This window comes from Eretmochelys imbricata, chromosome 11 (assembly GCF_965152235.1).
Source record: "Eretmochelys imbricata isolate rEreImb1 chromosome 11, rEreImb1.hap1, whole genome shotgun sequence".
Classification (NCBI taxonomy): Eukaryota; Metazoa; Chordata; order Testudines; family Cheloniidae; genus Eretmochelys; species Eretmochelys imbricata.
In genome coordinates, this window is record NC_135582.1 from 32,083,494 (window position 1) to 32,105,662 (window position 22,169).

Below are 22,169 nucleotides of genomic sequence, written 5' to 3' on the forward strand. Positions count from 1 at the left end.
TGTGGCTCCTCTGCTCCCACTGGATGACTTTCAAGGCTCCTTAAGATCTGGTTCCCCAACACCTTCAAAACACTGTTCTCAGAAGCGTTCAAGACCATCCTGAGCTAACCATCAGCAACGTTCCTAGTGGAGGGGTAGGGACCCCAGTCTAGTACCTACTGGCCACCCCCAATGCCATACCTCTATTCCCAATTGCCTCCTTGGGATGTGCATTGGTCTGAGAGATCCTGTTCTTCGACAGAGTCCAGGGTAAAATCATTGATTCCACCTGCAGTTTCTCTTCCTGTGCCACCTCTATTACAAGTACAGTCTGAGGTCATTCTTCCTCAGCTGGACCTGCTCGTACATGAACCTACCCTTTCCCCCCCACTCCACGCCCACAGCAGCCCCCATTGGTTCCACACTCTTATTCTTACTCTCTGAATGATTGTGCAGTACAGGTCTCATCCTTACCAGTGCCCAGTGACTTTCAGTAACACCAGGGGCTTCTCAGGCATATGGGTTCCACCTTGGGAATTCAGGCCGCATTTGTGCAGGAGAATATGCATAAGTTGCTGGATATCCTCCAGTCATCAACTCCAACTCCAGGGAGAATGGTTTTCCCAATAAATGGAGCTCTTTGGAGCTCCAAAGTCCCCATGGAATATTGCAGCTTCATTACCACCTACAGCTAAACATTCTGAAAAGCAGTATTATGTCCACATGCAGGGCTCTGAGTGTTTTTACTCCCATCCAGCTCCTAACTCTCTCATGGTAACAGCAGTAAAGACGTTCACAATGAGGGAGATATAGGCCCATCCCCAAGGACAAAGAGCCCAAGAGATTGGACTTGATGGGGAGGAAAATTTATATGACTTTATTGCAGATGCTCGTTGCAAATCAGCAGGTGCTATTATCCAAATATGGCTTTAATTGGGATGCTATATCCAAATTCACAGATAAGTTACCAGATGTTTCCAGGGAGGGGTCTAAGGTGTTCATTGTAGAGGGCCTTATGATGGGCAAGACTTTGTTGCCATAATTCTGGGTGAAGCATCAGCTGTGACTATGAGGATGGGCTTGTGGTTGCAAAATTCCGGCATAGCTCCTAATGTTCAGCAGAACATAGAAGACTTACCTTTTTGACAATCACTTTTTGTTTTCAGAGAAGACTGAAGAGACTTTAAATTCATTTAAAGACTTCCAGGCTTCTTTGCATTCCTTGGATGTTTATACCCCACCCACAAATAGGAGTCAATATGGAGGTCAGTAGAAGCAGCAGCAATACAGCTTTCAGCGTTTTTTCCATCAGTTATCCTTTCCTGTGAGACAGTAAGATTTTTCCAGGATGAGTCGCAGATCACAGAGGAGGAGGTCTTCTAGGTCTAATTTCAACCAGCCAGCTTGTTGTCCTCCAGTGTCAAAGCAGCCATTTTGACTTGCATATCTGGGGCAGTGTTCCAGTTTGACCTCTCTGTCTCCATCTCCTCAGTTTGGTATAAATTTTACTCCCCATCAAATTCTAAAGCACTGTGAGAAATAAGTTATGCCACATATTTCCTGTGCATCCCCCGACCCATCTATCCCATCCCTCTTCAGGGAGCCCACTCACGAGACACTGCTCCTTCAGTAGGTCCAGACTCTGCTTGCGTGGAGAATTGTAAAGGAGTATCAGGAAAAGGGGTTGGATTTGGGGACCAGGAAATACCAAGAATACAAAGGAGGGATGAGACCCATCCTCAGTCTCCACAGCCTCAACGAATACAGCAGATACTTGAGATTCCATATGGTCGCCCTACCAACTATCCTTTCCACACTGAAGCACAGTGATTGATTTGCTGCCCTAGACCGACACATTGCTTATTTCCACATAGTGATTCTCCTGAGCCACAGGAAGTTTGAGATTTGTTGTGGCAGGCCAACACGGTCAGCACACTGTTTCCCTTCAGCCTGTTCTCAGCACCTCGTGTTTTTACAGAATGCATGATTGCAGTGTCAGCATATATCAGAAAAAGAGAAATTACTGTTTTCCTGTACCTGGATGATTGGTTAGTGAGAAGCAAGTCCAGAGAACAAGTCTAATTCAAACTGTCTCTCTTTGATTATCTGGGTCTCATATTGAACGAAGAGAAGTCGATGCTAATACCAAAATATAAAGTTCATTGAAGCCATCAGTTTTGCTGTCAGATGGGTCTGAGTCCAGGCTCCTTAACCGATATCTTCCATCTCAGTTGGGCATTGGCTCTGATGTATGCCTTCTCTCCAACCGCAGTCATCCTACAGGTCATTCTTAAGCTGAAGTTGAATCATGCCAAACAGATTCTCATTGCTCCAGCTCATCCAAGGCAATGTTGGGTCTCCAAGCTACTCAGACTATCTGTTCGGCCTCTCATATCTCTTCTTCTTTATCCCAATGTACTGACTCAGCACTTGGATAATTTTGCATCTAGCACTCTGTATCTCACAGCATGGATGCTGCATAGCTAGGAGAACAGGAGAAATAATGTTCAGAACCTGTTCAACAGGTGTTGCTTAAAAACAGAAAGCCCTCTACTAGGGCAATTTGTTTGGCCAAGTGAAAGTGATTTTCAGTTTGGTCACTTGCTTGGGAAATGCAGCTGATGGTGGCCTGTATTCAGGACATTTTGGATGACCTATTATACCTTCAGTTTTCAGGTCTCTCACTCAGTTCATTGTGGTTTCATTTGGCAATGATCTCTGCATTTCATCCACCTATCCAAGGGAAGTCAGTTTTCTCAAACCTTTATGGTGGTTCATTCTTCTCCACCTGCCTGTGAAAGAGCCAGTTACTGTGGGACCTTAATACTGTCCTGGCTATGGGTCATCTTTTTGAGCCCCTGGCAACCTGTTCTCTGTCTGTCCAGCGTTTTCAGAGACAGTCTGAACTTTTATAAGCAACAGTGGCTCAGTAACAAAAGAGACCAGGTGGTGGTTGAACAGGGAGCAAGAGAGTAATCAAATCCAAAGTCAAGTGAATGGCCTTTTGGTGAGTGGGAGAGCTGAGCAAGGGCTGCAGGTTGAATGAAGACATGAGGGCAAAGAAAGATGCAGCCAGGGGTTGGATGGGTCGTCAAGATTGAAGCTGAAGTCACTGAGGATGAGAACTTGGTAGGAGAGGAAGCTGATGGGGAGGGTTGAGCGGACAATAAATGACAGCAACATGGAGGGGAGAAGAAAGTAAAGATGGATGCAGTGTTTTTCAAAAAAGAAAGAATGGAAGCAGGAGGAAGGAAAGATTGGAAGCAGAAAGAACTGGAGAGGAGAAGCTCAGCGCCCCCAACATGGTCAGATTCAAGGTGTGGAGTGAAACGGGAGAGAGGAAGCTGCAGAGGCAAAGTCACGGACAGGTCACGGGCAATAAAGAAAAATTCATGGAAGACAGTGACCGACTTTTAATAAAAATATGTATGACAAAATGGGGAGCTGTGAGGGGGCCCCAGCTTGGAGCTCTGCTTGCAGCAGCTCTTAGCTCTCGGGGCATCCCACCCCCCACCTGCAGTGGCTGGGAGCTCGGGGCCCCCGCAGTTTCCAGCTACCACGTGTCCCAGCTCCCAGGCGTCATCGGCTAAAGTCATGCAGGTCTTTGGAAGTCATAGATTCCGTGACCAAATCATAGTTCTAATGATAATATGCTACAGAAATGGAATCACTTGATTTACACTAGAAAACAGTGAAAAGTTTCACAATTGCTAAGTAAATTCTAAAACTGTTTATTAAGCAGTTTATATGAAATGACTTCCTTTTAGTAATAGAATTTGTAAAGATTAGGCTACAGTGCATTATATTATCTGTATTCTTATGTACCTCTACATTTTTTAGAATATTTGCATTGGCCAAGTTTTATAATGATTATTGGCTTTCTTACTGCACTTCAGAAGAAGAAGAATCAACAGATGAGCAATTAAAAATAATCTGAATATACCTCCTTCTTAGGTACCTTTACATAATGGCTAGTAATAATAAAAAATAAAAATAGTATGTTTGACTGGATAGTAACTGTACATGGTGACCCCATGCTACAGAAGGCTAATAAGTCAGTTTTTTAATACTTTCTTGGGGATAACTAACTTTACATCAATACATACACATTAGTTATACTATATGGCAATTTGTTTTTGTTAATGTTCAGTATTAATGTAATTCTGAATTTCATAGATCAGTCACTACTACCATAAATATGATATACATTACTTTGCTTACCTTATTGCAGAATTGGGATTTGCATCAGCATCCAATTTTTTAAAAAACATGTAATGCATTGTGATTATTGTTATAGAGTTACATGGTGAAAACAGACAAAAGCAATGTTTGTTTAGTTTAGAAAATAGATATGGGGTTGTTGTGATTTTTATAGCCGTTTTTATCTTCCTTGCTTGCATGTGCAAAAATTTCTGTGTATCATAGTGCGTTGAAATTGGCAAATTGGTCATTTTCCTTTCATGACTTTAATGTTTAGCACCTATTGATTTGCATACTATTGTCTCTTGCCATCAATCAGCCCCAAAATATAAAAGTTACCAAGAATGCTAAAAATACTGTGAACGGGGCAAGGCCAGATGGCTATAGTAAAGTAATGGGAGACAGATACATTACCCACAGGCTAAACAAATCCCTGTTACCAGCAAATGGCAGCTGTTCCAGGTCAATTAAGACAGCTGGGGCCAATTAAGGTCTTTCCAGAAGGCAGGGAGGACAGCTAGGTTGATTGGGACCTGGAGCCAATCAGGGGCTGGCTGAAACTAGTTAAAAGCCTCCCGGTTAGTCAGGTGGGCATGGATGTCAGGAGCTGTAGGAGGAAGTTGCACTGTTGGAGAGTCTGAGCAGTATATACCATATCAGGCACAAGGAAGGAGGCCCTGAGGTCAGGGTGAAGTGGAACTTGAGGAAGTGGGGGCTGCTGTGGGGAAATAGCCCAGGGAATTGTACGTGTCCTATTTCTAAAAAGTCAGCTGATACTATTAGGGTCCCTGGGCTGGAGCCCGGAGTACATGGTGGACAACAGAGACTGTTCATGGGAGGATAGCTTCTCCTCACCTCCCTCGCTTGCTTATGATGAAAGTGGCTCAGTAGGCTCTGACCCTTGCCTCTATAGAGAGAAGGTGTCAGGGGTGGGATAATCGTTCACAGCATGGTGGAAGAAAGAGGTTAAAAAAAAGTGCACTGGGGTTTTGGGTTTTTTTGTTTGTTTACTTTGTACCACAATGGAGGAGGTGGTAAGAGCTCTGGTACAAGCCATGGTAGCACAGCAGGAGGCCACCCAGGTTCAGGCAATGGACAGAGCTTTGCCACAATACACAACTAACAACATTTGGCATAAAATCAGCAGTGTAGCTTCCGCAAAAGAAATTAGGTGAATATCTTGTTACAATTCATGACTAGTTGTGCCGTTTTTTTTAACTAATCAAAAACATTAGGAGGTAATATATTTGTAGCATGACATAACATCAGTGAACAATGACCCAAAATTTTGGCACCAGGTATACCAGCTCTCAGTGTGTGCATGTACATGCACTCACTCGTGCTTTCTTTCTCTCACCAAAAAAATATTGATTTAAAAAAAAAAACCTAGGTGAGAGTATGATTCTTCTAGAATTCGATTTTGCAGCCCAGAAAATATTTAGTCTTTTTCACTAAAATTTACTAATTATTATTTGTGAGTAGTTGAGTACTTTGCTATGCCTTCTTTTAAACCTCAGTTTGTGGGGTTTGGTTTGGTGGTTTATTTTGGGGTCCGTCCCCCCCCTTTTGGTAATACAGATACTATTGCTGAGTTTTCCTTGTATGGATCTACTTTGTGTATTAGGGTAAATGATTGTAATATTTATTTACCCTTTATGACCAGATTAGTGCCTTGCCAAAATGAGCATTACCAAAGTACTGTGTGATTTACTCACATAGATTGTACAGTATGCATCTCTGGGCACTGTTGGATTCAGGCTTGCTAGTTTTTCTTTTAGCAATGTTTGAAGTTAGCAAAGCCAAGCCAGTAAAGTTCAATTAATATCACATTTTCATAAACCACAGCTGCATCGTGGAATTCACTTTCTTCTTCATTCTACATAATCTATAATTTTAATCTTTATAGAAATGAAAACCAGTCACCAAAAATGATATTTTAAAATATGCTTTTTAACCAGTGTGGTTTTGGAGATTAACAGTGGTCAGATACATTTTAATAAGCAAATAGCCTCATAACATCTCAGAAAATAGGCCACTGGTTTATAGCACTGATAGTGTATGACTACTGAAACTACTTCCAGTTTGGTACCTGCTTTATATATAGAATTATAAACAGAAAATAAAATTTTGTGACTAAAAATATTTTTCTTTATAAATGTACTTTAATGGTTTCCAAATACAAAATGTGTGGGGTTTTAAAAAAACCCAAAAATCTGCGATTCTAAATCATTAACAGTATATGTGTGTAGAACAAAATATTATAGATAGACAGCAATGGGATACATTTTGCCTGATCTCAGACAGTCAAGATTATATATTGTTCTGCAGCAGATGCAGCTATCTTATAGTCTTCAAATGTTTCTGATGTTGTCATCGGCATTTGAAGAGGAAACACAGAATTCTGAACTTGTTTTTGGCAAATAAGTTAAAACAAGGTGAAGGTGATTTTTCAAATATTTTATTTTAAGATGTATTTGGCAGTTCTCTTTCATGACATAATTGCTGCATAGCCACTCTAGGAGTTGCACACCTTCTCTCAAAGTCACAGAACTTTTTTGAGCCGAAGCTGACAGCTAGGAGGCTCGCAATTATTTGAAGCAAAACATTCCATGGACGTGAATGTGTAAATACCTTAAATCCCACAGATTCCCTTCCCCCCCATCCTCCAGATGGAGCTATAATGGAACAAGCCTCTCCCTTTCTCCGTCATATTTGTTTTATGAAATAGTTCATAAGTTGTCAGATATAGTATAGATGTTTTTCTTAATTTATGTGTTGTAGTTTTTGGGCTGTCATCAAATATTTTGCTAAACTTGTTTCCTAGTGTGGGAAAATTAGGTTCAAGAGGTGTAGCTCTGATCCTATGGCTATGATGCTTGCAAGGACTTCTGCAAAAGGGCCAAGGGCTAAAAGACTTGGCTCTGGAATTTCCTTTTACAAGAGGGCTCTGGTATTGTATAAGTCTGGTATTGTATACAATTGTATAAGAGGAGATAATCTCTTAAAATGGTGTTCCAGGCACAAGCATTGGAGCCAATAAGCCTCCCTCAGTGCCGAAGCTTGACAATAAATACCAAACTGCTGAAAAAGGTCATTCTCTTAGGCCTGGTCTACACCTGGGGAGGTGGGGGGAATCTACCTAAGATATGCAACTTCAGCTACGAGAATAGCGTAGCTGAAGTCGACATATCTTAGGTCAACTTACCTCGTATCCTCACAGCGTGGGGTTGACTGCCGCCGCTCCCCCATCGACTCCGTTTCTGCCTCTTGCCATGGTGGAGTACAGGTGTTGACGGCAGAGCGATCGGGGATCGATCACTATGGGTAGTGTAGACGTACCCTTATAAAGGCTACCATGTAAGTAAACATTAAAACCGGTTCCAACAGCTAAGTATCCAAGTTGTCAGGATGGAGCTGAGGGACAGCATCCCTAGGACTTGTCTACATGGCAAACCAGGGCATGAATCTATAGCTTGCTGTGCAGTAACGTGCCATGTGGACACTGCTATAGTGCCCTGAAAGTCCCAGAGCACAGCTTGGCTTACTGTGTTTTCAAAGTAGTAAGCCAAACCACCCTCAGGGACATTTCAGTGCACGTAGCAATGTCCACAAGGGATGTTACTGAACAATCTGTAGATTCACGCCTGGCTTACCATGCAGTAGCTTACCATGCATGTAGGCAAGTTCCTTAGTGGCAATAGTTCCGAGCAGTCTCTCAGTAGGAAAAAGAGGCACTTCAACAAGGATCATGCTGTCAGAGAGATCATGGTATGGTCTGTTTCGCTAAGTCATAGAACTCCTTTGGTATGAACAAATCTTAATCTTTTATTGATAAATTACTTCAGCATTCTTTGTTCCTAGATGTATAATTTCACATTTGGCTGTGTTCAAACACACATTCATTGTTGGTGCACAGCTTACCAAGTGATCCAGATCGCTCTGTATATATAATCTATCCTCTTCATTATTTACCAGTCTCCCAGTTTTCGTGTCTGTTTAATGTGTGCCTTGTTGATTTTGTATCATTCTAGGTTCTTAATCAAAATGGCATATGATACCAAGTCACATGTCTTACAGAAGTATAAATATATTACATCATCATTATTACTTTAATCAACCTTAATCAAACCAATGTTGTGTTTAAAAAAAAAATTAGTTTGACATCATCTACTTTCCTTAAACCATGTTGGTTGGCATTAATTATATTATCTTCCTTTAATTCTTTCTTAATCAAGTCTCATATCAGCCATTCCATTACTTTGCCCTGGATAGATGTCAGGCTTATAGGTCTATAATTACCTGGGTTGTCCCATTTACCCTTTTAAAATATTGGCATAATATTAGCTTTCTTCCAGTCCTTTATAACTTCTCTAGTGTTCTAAGGCTTCATCACTGTTGGCTTTTTTAAACTCCTGGATACAAGTTATTTTGGTTGATTTAAAAATCTCATCATTGTTTTCAGTGTTGTGAAAATGGCCCTTTTAAAGCACTGGACTTATATATTTGCACATGATCAAGTCACGATCACTTGTTTCTAAGCTAGCACTAATTTTTAGTTCTGTTATAATTTCTTTATCTGTCAATATGAAATCTAATATAGAATTCCCCCTATTGGACGCAACACTCTATGAGCTAGTAAAATACAGTAGTTTTTAGACGTTCCCTGGATGTTTTAACACTAGTAGCAGGTATCTCCAGCATATGTTATTCTGATTGAAGTTCCCCTTGATAAGGTAGCTCCTGCCCCCCTGCCCACTCCCCCACCTCACACACACACACATAGGTATGTGCTTATGGTTCCAGTCATCCTGTTCTCTAGTGTGATTTGGTGGTCTGTAGCAGACACCAATTAGTATTCCATCTTCTGCTTTATCTGTTAGAACATTGATCCACAAGCATTCAAGATCATTTACTTGATTTGTCAGCGCTTCGGAAACAGGAAATACCATTTTTGACATACTGCTATTTCCTCTCTCCATTTGCCTACTTGATTTTTCCTTAAATAGGTTCTAACTGGTGTTTTTAACATTCCAAACATGCAACTTTTCCCACCAAGTTTTAGTAATATCAAATAGGTCAAATTTATACTCCTGAATAAGCTATTCCAATTCCTCTTGTTTGTTACTCAGGCTCCTAGCATTGTATATAGCAATTAAATAATTGCTTCTCTTCAGCTCCTTGGTTGTCTTGATTAATGTTTTTCTTAAGATCTTGATTTCATGCTAAATGAGTGCTTATTTGCTTCTTCTTGTCACCCTTCCCATTTTTGAAGTTCAGTTAGTTTAGATTAAAGAGTTTAGTTTAATGCCCACCTAACTATTTTAGCCAGCCTATCCCTGAGGAGATTCTCTATTTCATTAGAAGGGAAACCAATCTGTACAACCCCCTGTCGTCAGAGAAAGTGGACCAATCTTCTACAAAATGAACACTCTACCTTAAACCATTTACCTAGCCAGCAGTTCACTTCAAGAATCTTCTGCCCTCTGTTTTCCTTTGTTGGGTAGGTCAGGAATGATATCCAACAGTGCTTGGCCAGTCTTCTCTTTCAGTAGTCTATAATCTGTGAGGTATCTCATGAAGAGGTGCCAATTATACACCAGCGCTTCAGAACATTATTCTATCATAGTCACGTCTCATGTCTTGGCTTGGGAAAACAGCACACCATCTTGTCCTCTTGTTCCTTGCAGAATGTCCATCCACCATTGTACATCTCTTTGTGGGCACACTTGATTTGCTTACGAGTTGGGTGAAGCAGCCATTCACAGGTGAATTCTCTATTCTGTGCAATCAGTTGGATCTTCAGAGATCCCCAAGTCTCTCTCTTTCTTACTTCGCTTATCTGGAGATGATAAATGGTATTCAGCTAATCTGAAGGTAACATCCACTGGATGATTTCATACTATCCTTTTGATAGAATTTGCACAGCTATTACTTGAAGCTCTGTAATTGCTTGAAACAAAAATTTGTCCTTCATTGAGGTCTGATCTGGGAGAGTGAAATTAAATAATTTCTAATACTTTCTTGGCCTGTGATCTAGAACGGATGTTCATTTTGATAGTTTTGCCACCCTTTTTCACCTGCAGCTCCTTGCCCTACCGTCTGACTACTTGCCAATCTCTCACAAGTGGGAGTATACAGAAGTCAGTCAAACTAAAAAGAGAAGTTACTTATCAGTAACTGCAACGAGGAGTCCTTGTGGCACTTTGAGACTAACAAATTTAATTGGGCTTAAGCTTTCATGGGCTAAAGCCCACTTCATCAGATGCTTATACCGAAATAAATTTGTTAGTCTCTAAGGTGCAACAAGGACTCCTTGTTGTTTTTGCTGATACAGACTAACACGGCTACCACTCTGAAACTTATTTGTAACTGTTCTTCTCTGAGAGCGTGTTGTCTGTGATGCATATTCAGACTCCTTGCCTATCTTCTCCACTTCTTCGGAGTCTCAGATCAAGAGTTCCAAAATTAGGAAAGAAAATGAAGGACAGTTGGGGTCACTCCCAATTTTATACCAACTGAATTTTCCTTGAAGAAAAGGGGAAAGGCAGGGCAAGTGGTTCAGATGATACAGTCTCCAAAAGGTTCCACAGCTTAATGCTAGAAGCTGCTGATTCCATAAGTGTGAATATGCAGAAGCTACACTCCGAAGAAAAACAGTTACTGGTAACCAACCTCTCTCCCTGAGCTTCTAACCCCATCCAAAGATCATCTAGCCACTATTCCCCTGAGTCAAAATCTCCTGTCCCAGCAAAATTGCAGGATGACCTCGGGACTCTGCACCTGATAGAATGACTACTGGATTCCTTGGTCAAGATGTCTTACGTCTGACCCGTGCCTGAAGCAGTCAAGATGGTCGTCTTAGGGAAAATCTACCACTAGAGAGTGTCACACTGGCAAATGGAAGGCATTAAAAGTTCGGTCAAGATAGAGGCCTTATATCCTATCTCATCCAGTTCTGATTAATATAGACTTTCTCATGTTTCTGCTGTCAAGGTACTGTTTCTGCAAACTGTTACAGTTTACATCCTGTGATTTCTGCCTACCCTGTGTCTCAGTGAAAATGACCATAATTTTGGCCATTCTCTGGTGAAATAATTTTTAAAAGGTCTTACAATCATATACCATCCTGTTTGTGAGTCTTCTGATACTTTGGATTTGAATTTGGTATTATATAAACTCTTCATATGAGCCCAAAGGATCTTTTAGTCTTGTTAGTTGCCATTACCTCAGTCATGCAGGTCTGAGTTAGAATCCCACCTGTTCTTTACCATTTTCTGCAAAGTCAGGATGGTAATAGACCTCACCGCAAATTTCTGACCAAAACTGCATTGGATTTTCATCTTAATCAGTCCACTGTTTCCTGTTGTTATTTGATAGCCATAGTGGGTAAGTGAAGTTTCACATCCTGAATATAAAAATGCTATTTGCTAGTATTTAGAGAAGACAAAGATATTTAGTAAGCCAGCCATACTCTTCTTAGACATTGAGGGGGGGAAAAAATCTAAATGTCTCGCTACCTCAGCCTACAGAAAATTAAATGAATAATAGTGCATTCAGTTATGTTATGAAGTAGATAATGGGTCTCACTTTATTAGGGGGATGATAGTTTCTGTGTCATTTGTCTGTAATGTGCAGTTGTTGGAAATCTGTAAGGTTGCTGCATAGAATTTGGTTCACACCTTCACAACTTGCTTTGCTCTTGACACTGCATCAATCTGGTTGCACTGCATTGCTTTTCAACTGAGTGGGCCCCTTAGCCCACTTCCTCAAAGAGGCTATTGTTAGCTTGTTTCCTACAATGGAACTTCATGGAAGCAATCTCGTGAAAGAAGAAAAAGGGATAATTCTTCTTAGAATCCTTACATATAATTTCCATTATGCTGTAGGTGTCTTGTGCACTGGTGCTGGAGAGTTTGTCCTAGTGGTACCTGTAGGGGTGGCCACACCCCAGCTCTTCATGCTCTGTGTGGAGGATTGTGACAGAATACACACACTATACATTATTGTAATAATCTTTGTACAATGTATGCTTTGTAAGATATCATTTGAAAACTCATAATTTGCTTGTCAGTAGTGTCCTGATAAAATGTGTGGCAACATGGTTGTAAAGTTAGAAGATTTCCCTGTATGATGATAAGAGTGCATGTTCAAAAACTCATGAGGCGCCAAAGTGGTCAAACAGGCCTGTGTTAAACAAAGGAGTGTGTTTGCATTGGTTTGCATTTTAGCAGTAAACAGAGTCATCAAGCAGCAAGGGAAAACAAAGGAAGCTCAAACAGGTGAAAAAGAAACAGCAGGGAACATCCTTACACACTCTCTCTTTGTCTCTGAGTTCCCAACTAGAAATGTTTTTCAAAAAGGGGACTGAAACTATAAAAAGGAAGGGGCAAACACCCCCAGAGACCCCTCTCTTTCTTTCTGCCCATCGTATTCTCTGCATCTGAGAAGACAAAAGAAAACAGCTGTTGGACTTTGCGGGAGGGGTCCTGACCTGAAGAGTTTGGTCAGTAACCTTGCTGGAAGCATGTAGTGAGAAAGTATGCTTGAATCTGATATAGTTTAACTTAGGCACAAGTAAGCATTTTACCTTTATTTTTCTTGTAACTATTTCTGACTCTTATGCCTTCTTACTTGTATTCACTTAGTAACTTCTTTTGGGATAACGGACTTAATATGTTTGTACTATCCAGGAGAGGTCTGGGCAGTACACGACATGCATTTTGAGGGGGGAAATTTGGGACTGAGGGTCTGTTGGGGTCACCCTCCAACAGGCTGGTGAGAGCCAGAGTGTAACTGGCGGGCTGGAATTACACTCCGGGTGGAGCCTGTATGCTGGAAAGCTGTTTGTGAGTGACCCGGTTGGAAGTGCTTCAGCAAGGCATTGTAAGGCACCCAAGGTTGCAGGGCATGGGTGACACAGCCCCCCACTGGTCTGAATTGTACACAATGTGACATTGTACCTGGAATGTCACAAGGATATAAAGGATGGAGCTGCCTTTCCCCTCTTTCAGTTCCTTCTTACTGTCCGAGCTTGGTAGTTGGAATGTTCTGTGTTCCCTGTGAACGAACGAACTTGCTGCTTATTTTCTTACTAGTAATACTTTTTTTCTTTTTTCATTCATTTTTCATCAGAATCTTTGGCTCTCAATTTCTCACTACTGAGAGTCCAGAGCTTTTTCAGGTCCTTTCCTTACATTCAGTGAAACAGATTTGAGGAGAGTAGGGCCAAACACAACTGGGGCCTGGTACCATACCAGCCTCCTCACTGGCCAAATTAGATCCACTGTACATACTCATAGGAGCATACTCATGGTATTGCCACCCTTACTTCTGCACTGGTGACGGCAGCACTGCCTTCAGAGTTCAGAGGCTAGAGAGCAGCGGCCACTGGCCAGGCCCCCAGCTCTGAAGGCTGTGCCACCACCAGCAACAGCGCAGAAGTAAGGGTGGCATGGTGGTCTCTGCTTCTGTGCTGGTGGTGGTGGCAGTGTTGCCTTCAGAGCTAGGCGGCCAAGAGCGGCAGCTGCTGTACCCGCACCCTCCAGCTCATCCTCTCCCTGGTAATATTTTTTTATGATCTTATGATCCCCCTACAATAGCATTGCGACCCCCTTTTGGGTTGGGAGCCCTAGTTTGAGAAATGCTGCCCTGGGGAATGCCCCCAGCATCCAGATCAATATTGCTATTACTTCGTAGGAGCAGATCCATAGGAGGGAACCTTCTTCTGCCGGTACCGAGAGGCTTGTGATGGTTGGTACCAATCAACCTGCAGACTCACAATTACAGGACTTACCTCAAGCGGAGCTAGTGGAGGAGAATACCCACAAAGTGATTAATATTTTGCATCTGGCTATATCAGGAAAGTAACCCTGCCTATAAATCATGCCATTATGCAGTCTATTTAGGATACTGCTGCAAACCCCTTCCTCCATGCAGCTGTGACCAAATAGAAGGTAAATATCAGGTTCTGTCTCCGGAGTCTGAGCAGTTTAATTTGCATGCTATGATGGGCTCACTAGTAGTGGCCAATGTGAACAAAAGGAGTCATCAAGGCTGGGATAAGTCTGCCTCTAAAGAAAAAGATACCAAAAGTATGATCTTTTTGGAAGAAAGATTCATTCTACAGAAAATTTACATGGCCGGAATTGCCACTCACAAGGCCTTAATGTCCCGGTACAATGATTCTAACTTGGAAGCAGTCACTGAGTTGATAAATAAATTACCAGAAAGCTCCAGAGAGCAGTTCCAGTCCCTTGCTGCAGAGAGCAGTCTGGACTCTCGATTAGCTCTGCAGGCTTACTTGCACACTGCAAATTCTGCACCAGGACTATAGCCATGGCAGTGACTATGCACTGTTCCTGCTGGTTGCAGTCCTCAGGAATTCCTACAGAGGTACAACAGACAACTGAGGACCTTCCCTTCGAGGGCTGTGGTTGGTTCTCATCCAAAACAAGTGAGGCTTTACATGCTGTAAAGAACTCTAGAGCAGTTTTAAAATCCTTGGGCCTTTACACTCCAGCTATGAAGAGGACAAAATATCATCCTCACTTCCAGCTTCTTCTTCTTCTTCATTGCTTAGCCAGACAGTCAGCTATAGTGATTGTTCACCATTTGGTCCATTCCTGCACAACTGCAAAGGCTTGACAGCCTGAGGATCCAACATCAGAAATGACTTGATGAATCCGTGTAATAGGGAGTCTGCCTCTGGGCTGCCTCTAAACCTCGGTTGGTGGAATTTTATCCTGGATGTTACAAGCCACCTGGAGAACAGCATTCGCTGGAACATCTAGTTGTAAGGCACCGCCTGCAGACAATGGCCCCAGTAGTTTGTACACCCAAGTGACCATAAACATCTGCATGCATTACACATGAAATCATTCCACTTTATGAAGAGTTGCAACATTCCAAGTTGCAATTTTGGTGGACTGTTGGAGATCCCAGATACAATTGGATGCACTGTCACAATGTACTGCAGATGTGTCTGCCGACATCAGAGGACACGCGTCCCAAGGGGGCTTTGGCACGAACGCGTCATGTTTGCACCGAGGGTAGACGGCATCAACAAGGCATCTGCAGCTGAAAGTAAGTCAGGGTTTTTAACCCCGGTGCTGAGTACTAGGTCAAAAAAAAAAAAAAAAGAAGGCAAACGGCTATCCCAGGAAATACCTCGTCTCATCCCAGCGGTCGAGATGAGGTGCAATTACATGACCCTTTTCCTGGTCTACCAGTACTGGCTTCACACTGTGCGACCCAAGCCGTTGAGTCTTTCTCAGTGACTTTCTTTACCTCAGGTAGCTAGGTGCAACTGCTGCCTTGCATCTTTGCCACCTGTGTTAGCCATCATTTTCAGGATTCACTTTGGATCTGTCCACCTTGCATAATGCCCATGGCGATATTTCTGACAAGCCTTGTTGGGATTACTCACTGGAGCTATGCCTTACTTCAGATGTTACACCCCTTCCACCATGATGAGGTACAGGTTGGACTTGGGGGGATACTTCCAGTTTGGACAGCAATATTAACCCTTCCATCCTGCTGACCAGGCCAAAAGAAAAGATCTCAGAGAAGGAGATTTTTGCCTTCTGCTTCCTCAGTCTCCTCATCCAGACATCCATAGATCTCGAAGCAGTTGATTTGACACTTAAGATGAAGGCAGCATACTTTCCACCCTGGATCTTACTGGACCTTTCTGGGACAGGTTTTCCCATTTCCTATGTGCATGGCAGGCCATGACCTCAGACAAATGGGTGCCAAACAAGGTGAAATCTGGATATACCCTGCAATTTCTTTAAAATCTCCCTCTGCCCTCAGGACCCTCTCAGGCATCCCTCTCGTGAGTTTGTACTATGACAAGTGCAGACTCTATATTCTTTGGGAACTACAGAAGAAGTGCCTCCTCTTTATTGGGATTATTCCCAATACCCAAAGCCAGAGAAGGCATCAGACCCATTCTTGACCTTCAAAACCTGAACCAAGAAAGTACACCGAGAAAATCAAGTTCCATAAGGTGTTCCTTGCTGTGATTATCCCTTCCCTACATCCAGGACACTGGTTTTCTGCCCTCAATTTACAAGATGCCTACTTCCATGTGGCGATCTATCTTGGTCACAGGAAGTTCCTGAGGTTTGTCTTAGGAGATCATTGCCAATTCACTGTTCTGCCCTTTTGGCCTTTTATCAATGCTGACAGTTTTTTATCAGATGCATAGCAGTGGTATTAGTCTGCCTCCACCAGAGAGACATCCATGTGTATTCTTACCTAGATGACTGGTTAGTTCAGGGTCGCTCCAACACCAGGTAGAGACTGCTATCCATCAGACTCCATGTTCAGCATCCTGGGCCCGAAAATAAGCAAATAAAAGTCAATGTTATCACCTCTACGAAGAATAGAGTTCACTGAGGTGGTCCTGGACTCAAATGTTGCCTGAGCCTTTCTGTCTCTTTCCAGATTTCAGATGATATGCGATCTTTGTGCGTCCCTCAAGGACCAGCCACAAACCACTGCGAAGAATTGCCTCTGACTTCTGGGTTACATGACTGCATGTACATATGAGACCCCTTGTGACAGGCTGCACCTCACAGTGGTGTGGGCACAGTTCAAGTCAGTCTATCGCTCTCACATTCACCATCTGAACAAGCTAGTGTGCATCCCAGATGTGGTGTTACCATCTCTGGGCTGGTGGATGAGCCAAGACAAACTGTGCAGGGGATTTCCCTTCTCTCCAACTTCCCTTTCTGTGACTTTGGTAATGGACTCTTCAGCCTTAGGGTGAGAAGCACATCAGGGTGATCATCAGGCTTAAAGTTCGTGAATTGTCCATGAGACCAGGTTACACATAAACATTCTTGAGTTGTGTGCAATATTTTGTGTGCGTCAGCAGTTCCAACCTCCCTCCTAGTGTTCAGGGCAACACTGTCCATTCTGTCACCAACAACACCACAGCAGTGCTTGTTTGTTCATGTAAAAGAAGTGCCAGGTCAAACATCCTCTGCCAGAAGGCAGTCAAACTGCGGAATGTAAGTATAGAGCTCGGTCAGTCTCAGGGCATCTCACTTGCTGGGTGTTTAAAATGGCCAAGCGGATTGCCTGTGCAAGTCCTTCAACTTACACCACAAGTGGTCTCTCAGCACAGTAATTCTTGATTTGATATTCTTCATAGGGAATTTCCAGTGGTGGATCTGTTTGCAGCTCAGCAGAACAGGAAGTGTCCCTGGTTCGATTCCAGGCAAGGTCACAGCCCTGGGTCAATATCAGACATTTTCCAGCTTCTGTGGGAAGAGAACTTGTTGTATGTATATCTACCAGTGCCCCTGATTCCTAGGGTCATTCTCAAGCTGAAATGAGATGGAGGCAGATGGATCCTTATAGCTCCATCCTGGCCCAGGTAGCCATAGTACTCCAACTATGCAAGCTGTCTACTCAAGAACCCTTGCTGTTGCCACTAACTATAGACTTCATCATTCAGAAAGATGGGCGGGTGTTGCACCTGAATCCTCAAGTACTGCACCTCACAGCAAAGTTCCTCAGGGGCTAAATGCAGAGGAGGCACACTGCTCAGTGGCAGTCCAGAATGTTCTCCTTAGTAGCAGAAATTCTTTCACAAAAACTTCTTACCTGAGCAAATGGAAGCACTTATCCATTTGGGCAGCCTCCAATAATGTGTTCCCAACTCAACTAAAATTGAAACAATTCTGCTATCTCTTGCATTTTAAGGAGTCAGGTCAAGCCCTCAGCTCATTTAGGGTGCATCTCGCTGCTATTTTAGCATTTCTACCCTTGAATCCAGGTTAGAGCTGTTTTTACTAACCCTATCCTGACCGGGTTTTTGAAAGGTCTCAATGGGTTGTTCCCACCTATCTGGGATCTAGCACCAACTTGGGATTTTAATTTAGTGTTGTCTGCTCTTATTGACGATCCTTTTGAACCTTTAGCTTCCTGCTCGCTTCTATACCTCTCAGTGAAGGTATAGTGGCTGTCACCTCAGTGTTTGGGAGAGCTAAATGCATTTGTCACTTACCTGCTTTACCCCATTTCTACAAAGATATGGTTTGGTTTAGGTCACACCCTAAGTTCCTCTCAAAGGTGATATCTGATTTCTATCTGAATCAGTCTATATACTTACTGGTTTTCTTTCCAAAGCTGCATGCTCACAAGGATGAATGAAGACTGCACGCTCTAGATGTGCGTTGAACTTTGCCTCTTTACTTGGATAGGACAAAGTCCTTTGGGGTGTCTTCCCAGTGCTTGTTTCATATGCAGAACATATATGATAGGTCAACCAGTTACAGCATAGCGACTCTCAAAATGAATCACCAGCTGCATCACTTTGTGTTATGCTTCCTGAGGTGTAGGACCTCCTGAAAAGATGACAGCACCCTCAACCAGGGCACATTCGGCCTCAGCAACATCTGTGACACAAGTTCCTACTGTGGACATCTGCAGAGCAGCAACATGGTCTTCTGTACTACGTTCACCAGACATGCACTGTTTGCTGCTTCAAGAGAAGACACAAATGAAGGAGGACCCTACAGACCCTCTTCTGATGACACTCAGAGCCCTAACACCTAGGATAATTGCTTGGGAGTCACCTACTGTCTAATGGACATATGCATGCACTCAAAGAATCAAAATGGCTACTCACTTTCTTGTAACCGTTGTTCTTTGAGATGTTGCATTTGTCCATTCACAAAGCACCCTCCTTCCCCAATGCCTTGGAGGCTATCATCAGCTTTCCAGTCTGAAGGAACTGAAGGGGGTTAGAGTGATCCTCCCTTTTGCACCCTCCACTCAACATACAAGTTCCTGGGGTGTGTGGGGCCTCCCCTATGGGTACTGCTAGGGAAAACTTTCCAGCACCTGGGCATGAGATGCCAATTTGCCTGCAGTATAATGGACATATGCAACACACCTCAAAGAACAACTGTTATGAGAAAGTGAGTAGCTGTTTTTTTGTTTTTGTTTTCCCAGTAATAATGCTTTTTATTGAAATATATTACCTCCACAGAACCAGACTGACCTTTCCTTCTGCCTAAGAGTCTAGCTAAAAATAGGCCTTCGAATAGTGGAGAGGTACTTTGGGACTGTTAGTGGAGCAGTGTATATATACCCATCCTGCATGGAACTTGAGATAGTTGTATGCATCCCCTAACTACCAACTACTATTCAAATGATTCATCCGATGAAGTGAGCTATAGCTCACGAAAGCTTATGCTCAAATAAATTGGTTAGTCTCTAAGGTGCCACAAGTACTCCTTTTCTTTTTGCGAATACAGACTAACACGGCTGTTACTCTGAAACCAGTTATTTGATAAATTACCTTTTAAAAAACACCTCTATACAGTCTGACTTGCATGCTTAAACACTTTTTAAACAGTGTTTCCGTATTTAAAGAATGCACAATGGATATGGAATTTGAATAGCAAATACTGTACAATTGCTCAGATACAGCCTCTTTGCTTGATTACAAAGCTGTCTAAATACAAGTAAAATGTCTCTTCCTATAATATGGTTTGTTTCCCTTGATGAAGTACAGATTGCAGAGTATAATTTCTATAGAAAATCTCTTTAGCTTGTAATAACAATCTAAAATGCTGTGGTTTAACCTTCCGCATTATCAGCTATCTCTTGTTAGCACTACATTACACATGACTGCCTTTTTGATAGTGGGGGAGGAGTGATGCTTATACGGTAGAGAACTATAACAAGACTTTGTCTAGAATTAGAATGCTTTTTTTATAGCTTTCAAAGGTGAAAGACTGTCTCTGCAACATATTTCTGTCAGCCTGGAAACTGTACAATAATTTAATCTATTTGGGATTTTTAGTGCAAAAATCACTATGTACTATAGTTGATGTTTTAACGCTCTACAGTTGAGAATAAGTTGTGCTATTGTGCGATAAGCCTCAGTTACAGACACCACTGAGGAAGGTGTATTGTAAACCACAGTTTGTTAAAGTGCAGCAGCAGGGGAAGATATTGAAAGGGTTGAAATCACAGATTAGATAGAAGCAGACCTGAGCATCTTTTCTTTCTCCTTTTAATAGAAAAGATTAAACCAAAAGTTACTACAAATATTAAAGAGCTATGAAATCACAGTGTGTGTATTACTGTGCTTATCGATTATTTCAGCTAGTTAAGAGTCAGACCAAGGCAAAATTTTCATGTATGATGATTAATGTTCCAATATTGATGTACACCAAGTACTTTTAACTCTAGAATGCCTTATTTTTTTATTTTGGAATCACAGGAGCTCCAGTTTCAAAGACTCACCAGAGAGCTGGAGGTGGAAAGGCAAATCGTTGCCAGTCAGCTAGAAAGATGTAGGCTTGGCGCAGAATCACCAAGTATTGCCAGCACAAGGTACGGGCCTTCATGGCTTTATTTTCCACATACCACCAAGTTAAATGTTTTATTCAGTTGTCTTGGGTGCTACGGATAATTATCTTCTATAAAACTTGTTCAGCTTTCATTGCTGTATTCAGCATTCAAAAATGCTGTCTCACTAGAGCTGGTATTAAAAAGGCCTCTTGCTTCATTGATTATCTTTCTCAGCAGTAAATAAAGCTTTAATTTTGCTTGGGTTATCCTAAGTCATAACACAGTAGAGGGGAGAAGGTATCACATTGATTTTATGGACTTGAAAATTAATTATGCTAATTTATTTATTTGCAGCAAATCAGTAAACTAATGTTTCCAATAACTAACTATTGATATAATTTATGAGGGCATAATATTTGTACTGAGTTTGTTTTTTCAAATACTTCTCAGAAATTGTCCAACAGGGAGTACTTCATTTATAAATATTTGCAACCAAGTAAGGATGTTATTTCAACACAAATCTAGACAGCATGCTCACATATAGTACAGTAATAGTGTTGCAACATTTTTTCTGAATAAGGTTATCTAATTTTATTCACCTTTTTAAAAAAGTATTTTCTTTGCATTTTGTTTCTGAAAATTCCTTGTATATGCGCACTTTTGACTATTTTAGTGTAAGACACAATGTATCAATCATTGTCAGTCATCTTTAAAAAACATTTAATTCTGTGTATAGAAGAATTGCAGTCATTACAGTACACTTTTTTGTGTAATTAGAAATGTTTTTGGTTATAAATATGTGTGGGTAATTACACATCCTCCAGAAAATTAGGGGATGGGCAGCCCTTGAAACTGAAGCCTGTTACATTCAGCACTCACTATTAAGGCTCTTAACATGCTCTTTCATTAAATGACTGTACCTGGACTTCCAGTTACAATGAACTTAATAATGAACCTAAGGCCATTTTGAATGTGGGACCCTGAGAACTCATGTCCTCATGTGGCAGTAGAGCTCTAGTTGTTTAGCTTATAAGGCAGTGGAAAGACCCAGCTTTTTTTTTTTTTTTTCCTTCAGGTGTGCACATGTAAGAGAGAGAAACTGAAAACAGATGGGGACAGTTGGAAAAGATATATATTTCCACATGCAAGGTGTTTTTGTATATATCAAAGCCTTATAGAGTAGAAAAACTAATGTTATGTTAGTAACAATATTGTCAAATGACAGGTGAAATACTTCAAATATGAAATAAGAGATGATCTAAAATGAGTTGTGTAATTGGCCTTACACTGGGAGAGGTGTTTTTGGCAGGCACAAGAACAACTTGGAAAGACCATAGATATGGGACCATATTTCCCCATACTGAAAAAGGGACACCGGGTAAGTGGCGACACCAGCTGGCCTGAGCTCCACCATGTGTTGCCGTTCACCTCAAGTTGATATCACAGCTGTCATGACTTTTTTGGCAAAAATGGACATTTGTCCCATTTGCTGTTGTCTGAATGTTCCTCTTAGGGCAAGAACAAATGGGGCAAATGCCCAGTTTTGTGAAAAAAGTCATGATGTGAGAGACAGAGCTTAAAAAGGAGACTGTCCCGGCCAAATCTGGAGGTATGATCACCCTAGCCATAGAATAAATTAGCATTTCCACACATTAAATACACTATCTCCATAT

The 22,169-nt window shown here is 41.8% G+C and overlaps 1 protein-coding gene across 6 annotated transcripts in view; it reads left to right on the forward strand.

The window, feature by feature from the left end:
• The window catches only part of PKP4 (plakophilin 4), a 176,147-nt gene that overhangs the window by 25,811 nt on the left and 128,167 nt on the right, over positions 1 to 22,169 (forward strand). For all 6 annotated transcript variants that reach the window (XM_077829636.1, XM_077829638.1, XM_077829634.1 and 3 more), the window contains exon 2: positions 20,426 to 20,538. In XM_077829636.1, coding sequence (XP_077685762.1) covers positions 20,426 to 20,538 — 113 coding nt within the window. The remainder of the gene's footprint in view (positions 1 to 20,425; positions 20,539 to 22,169) is intronic.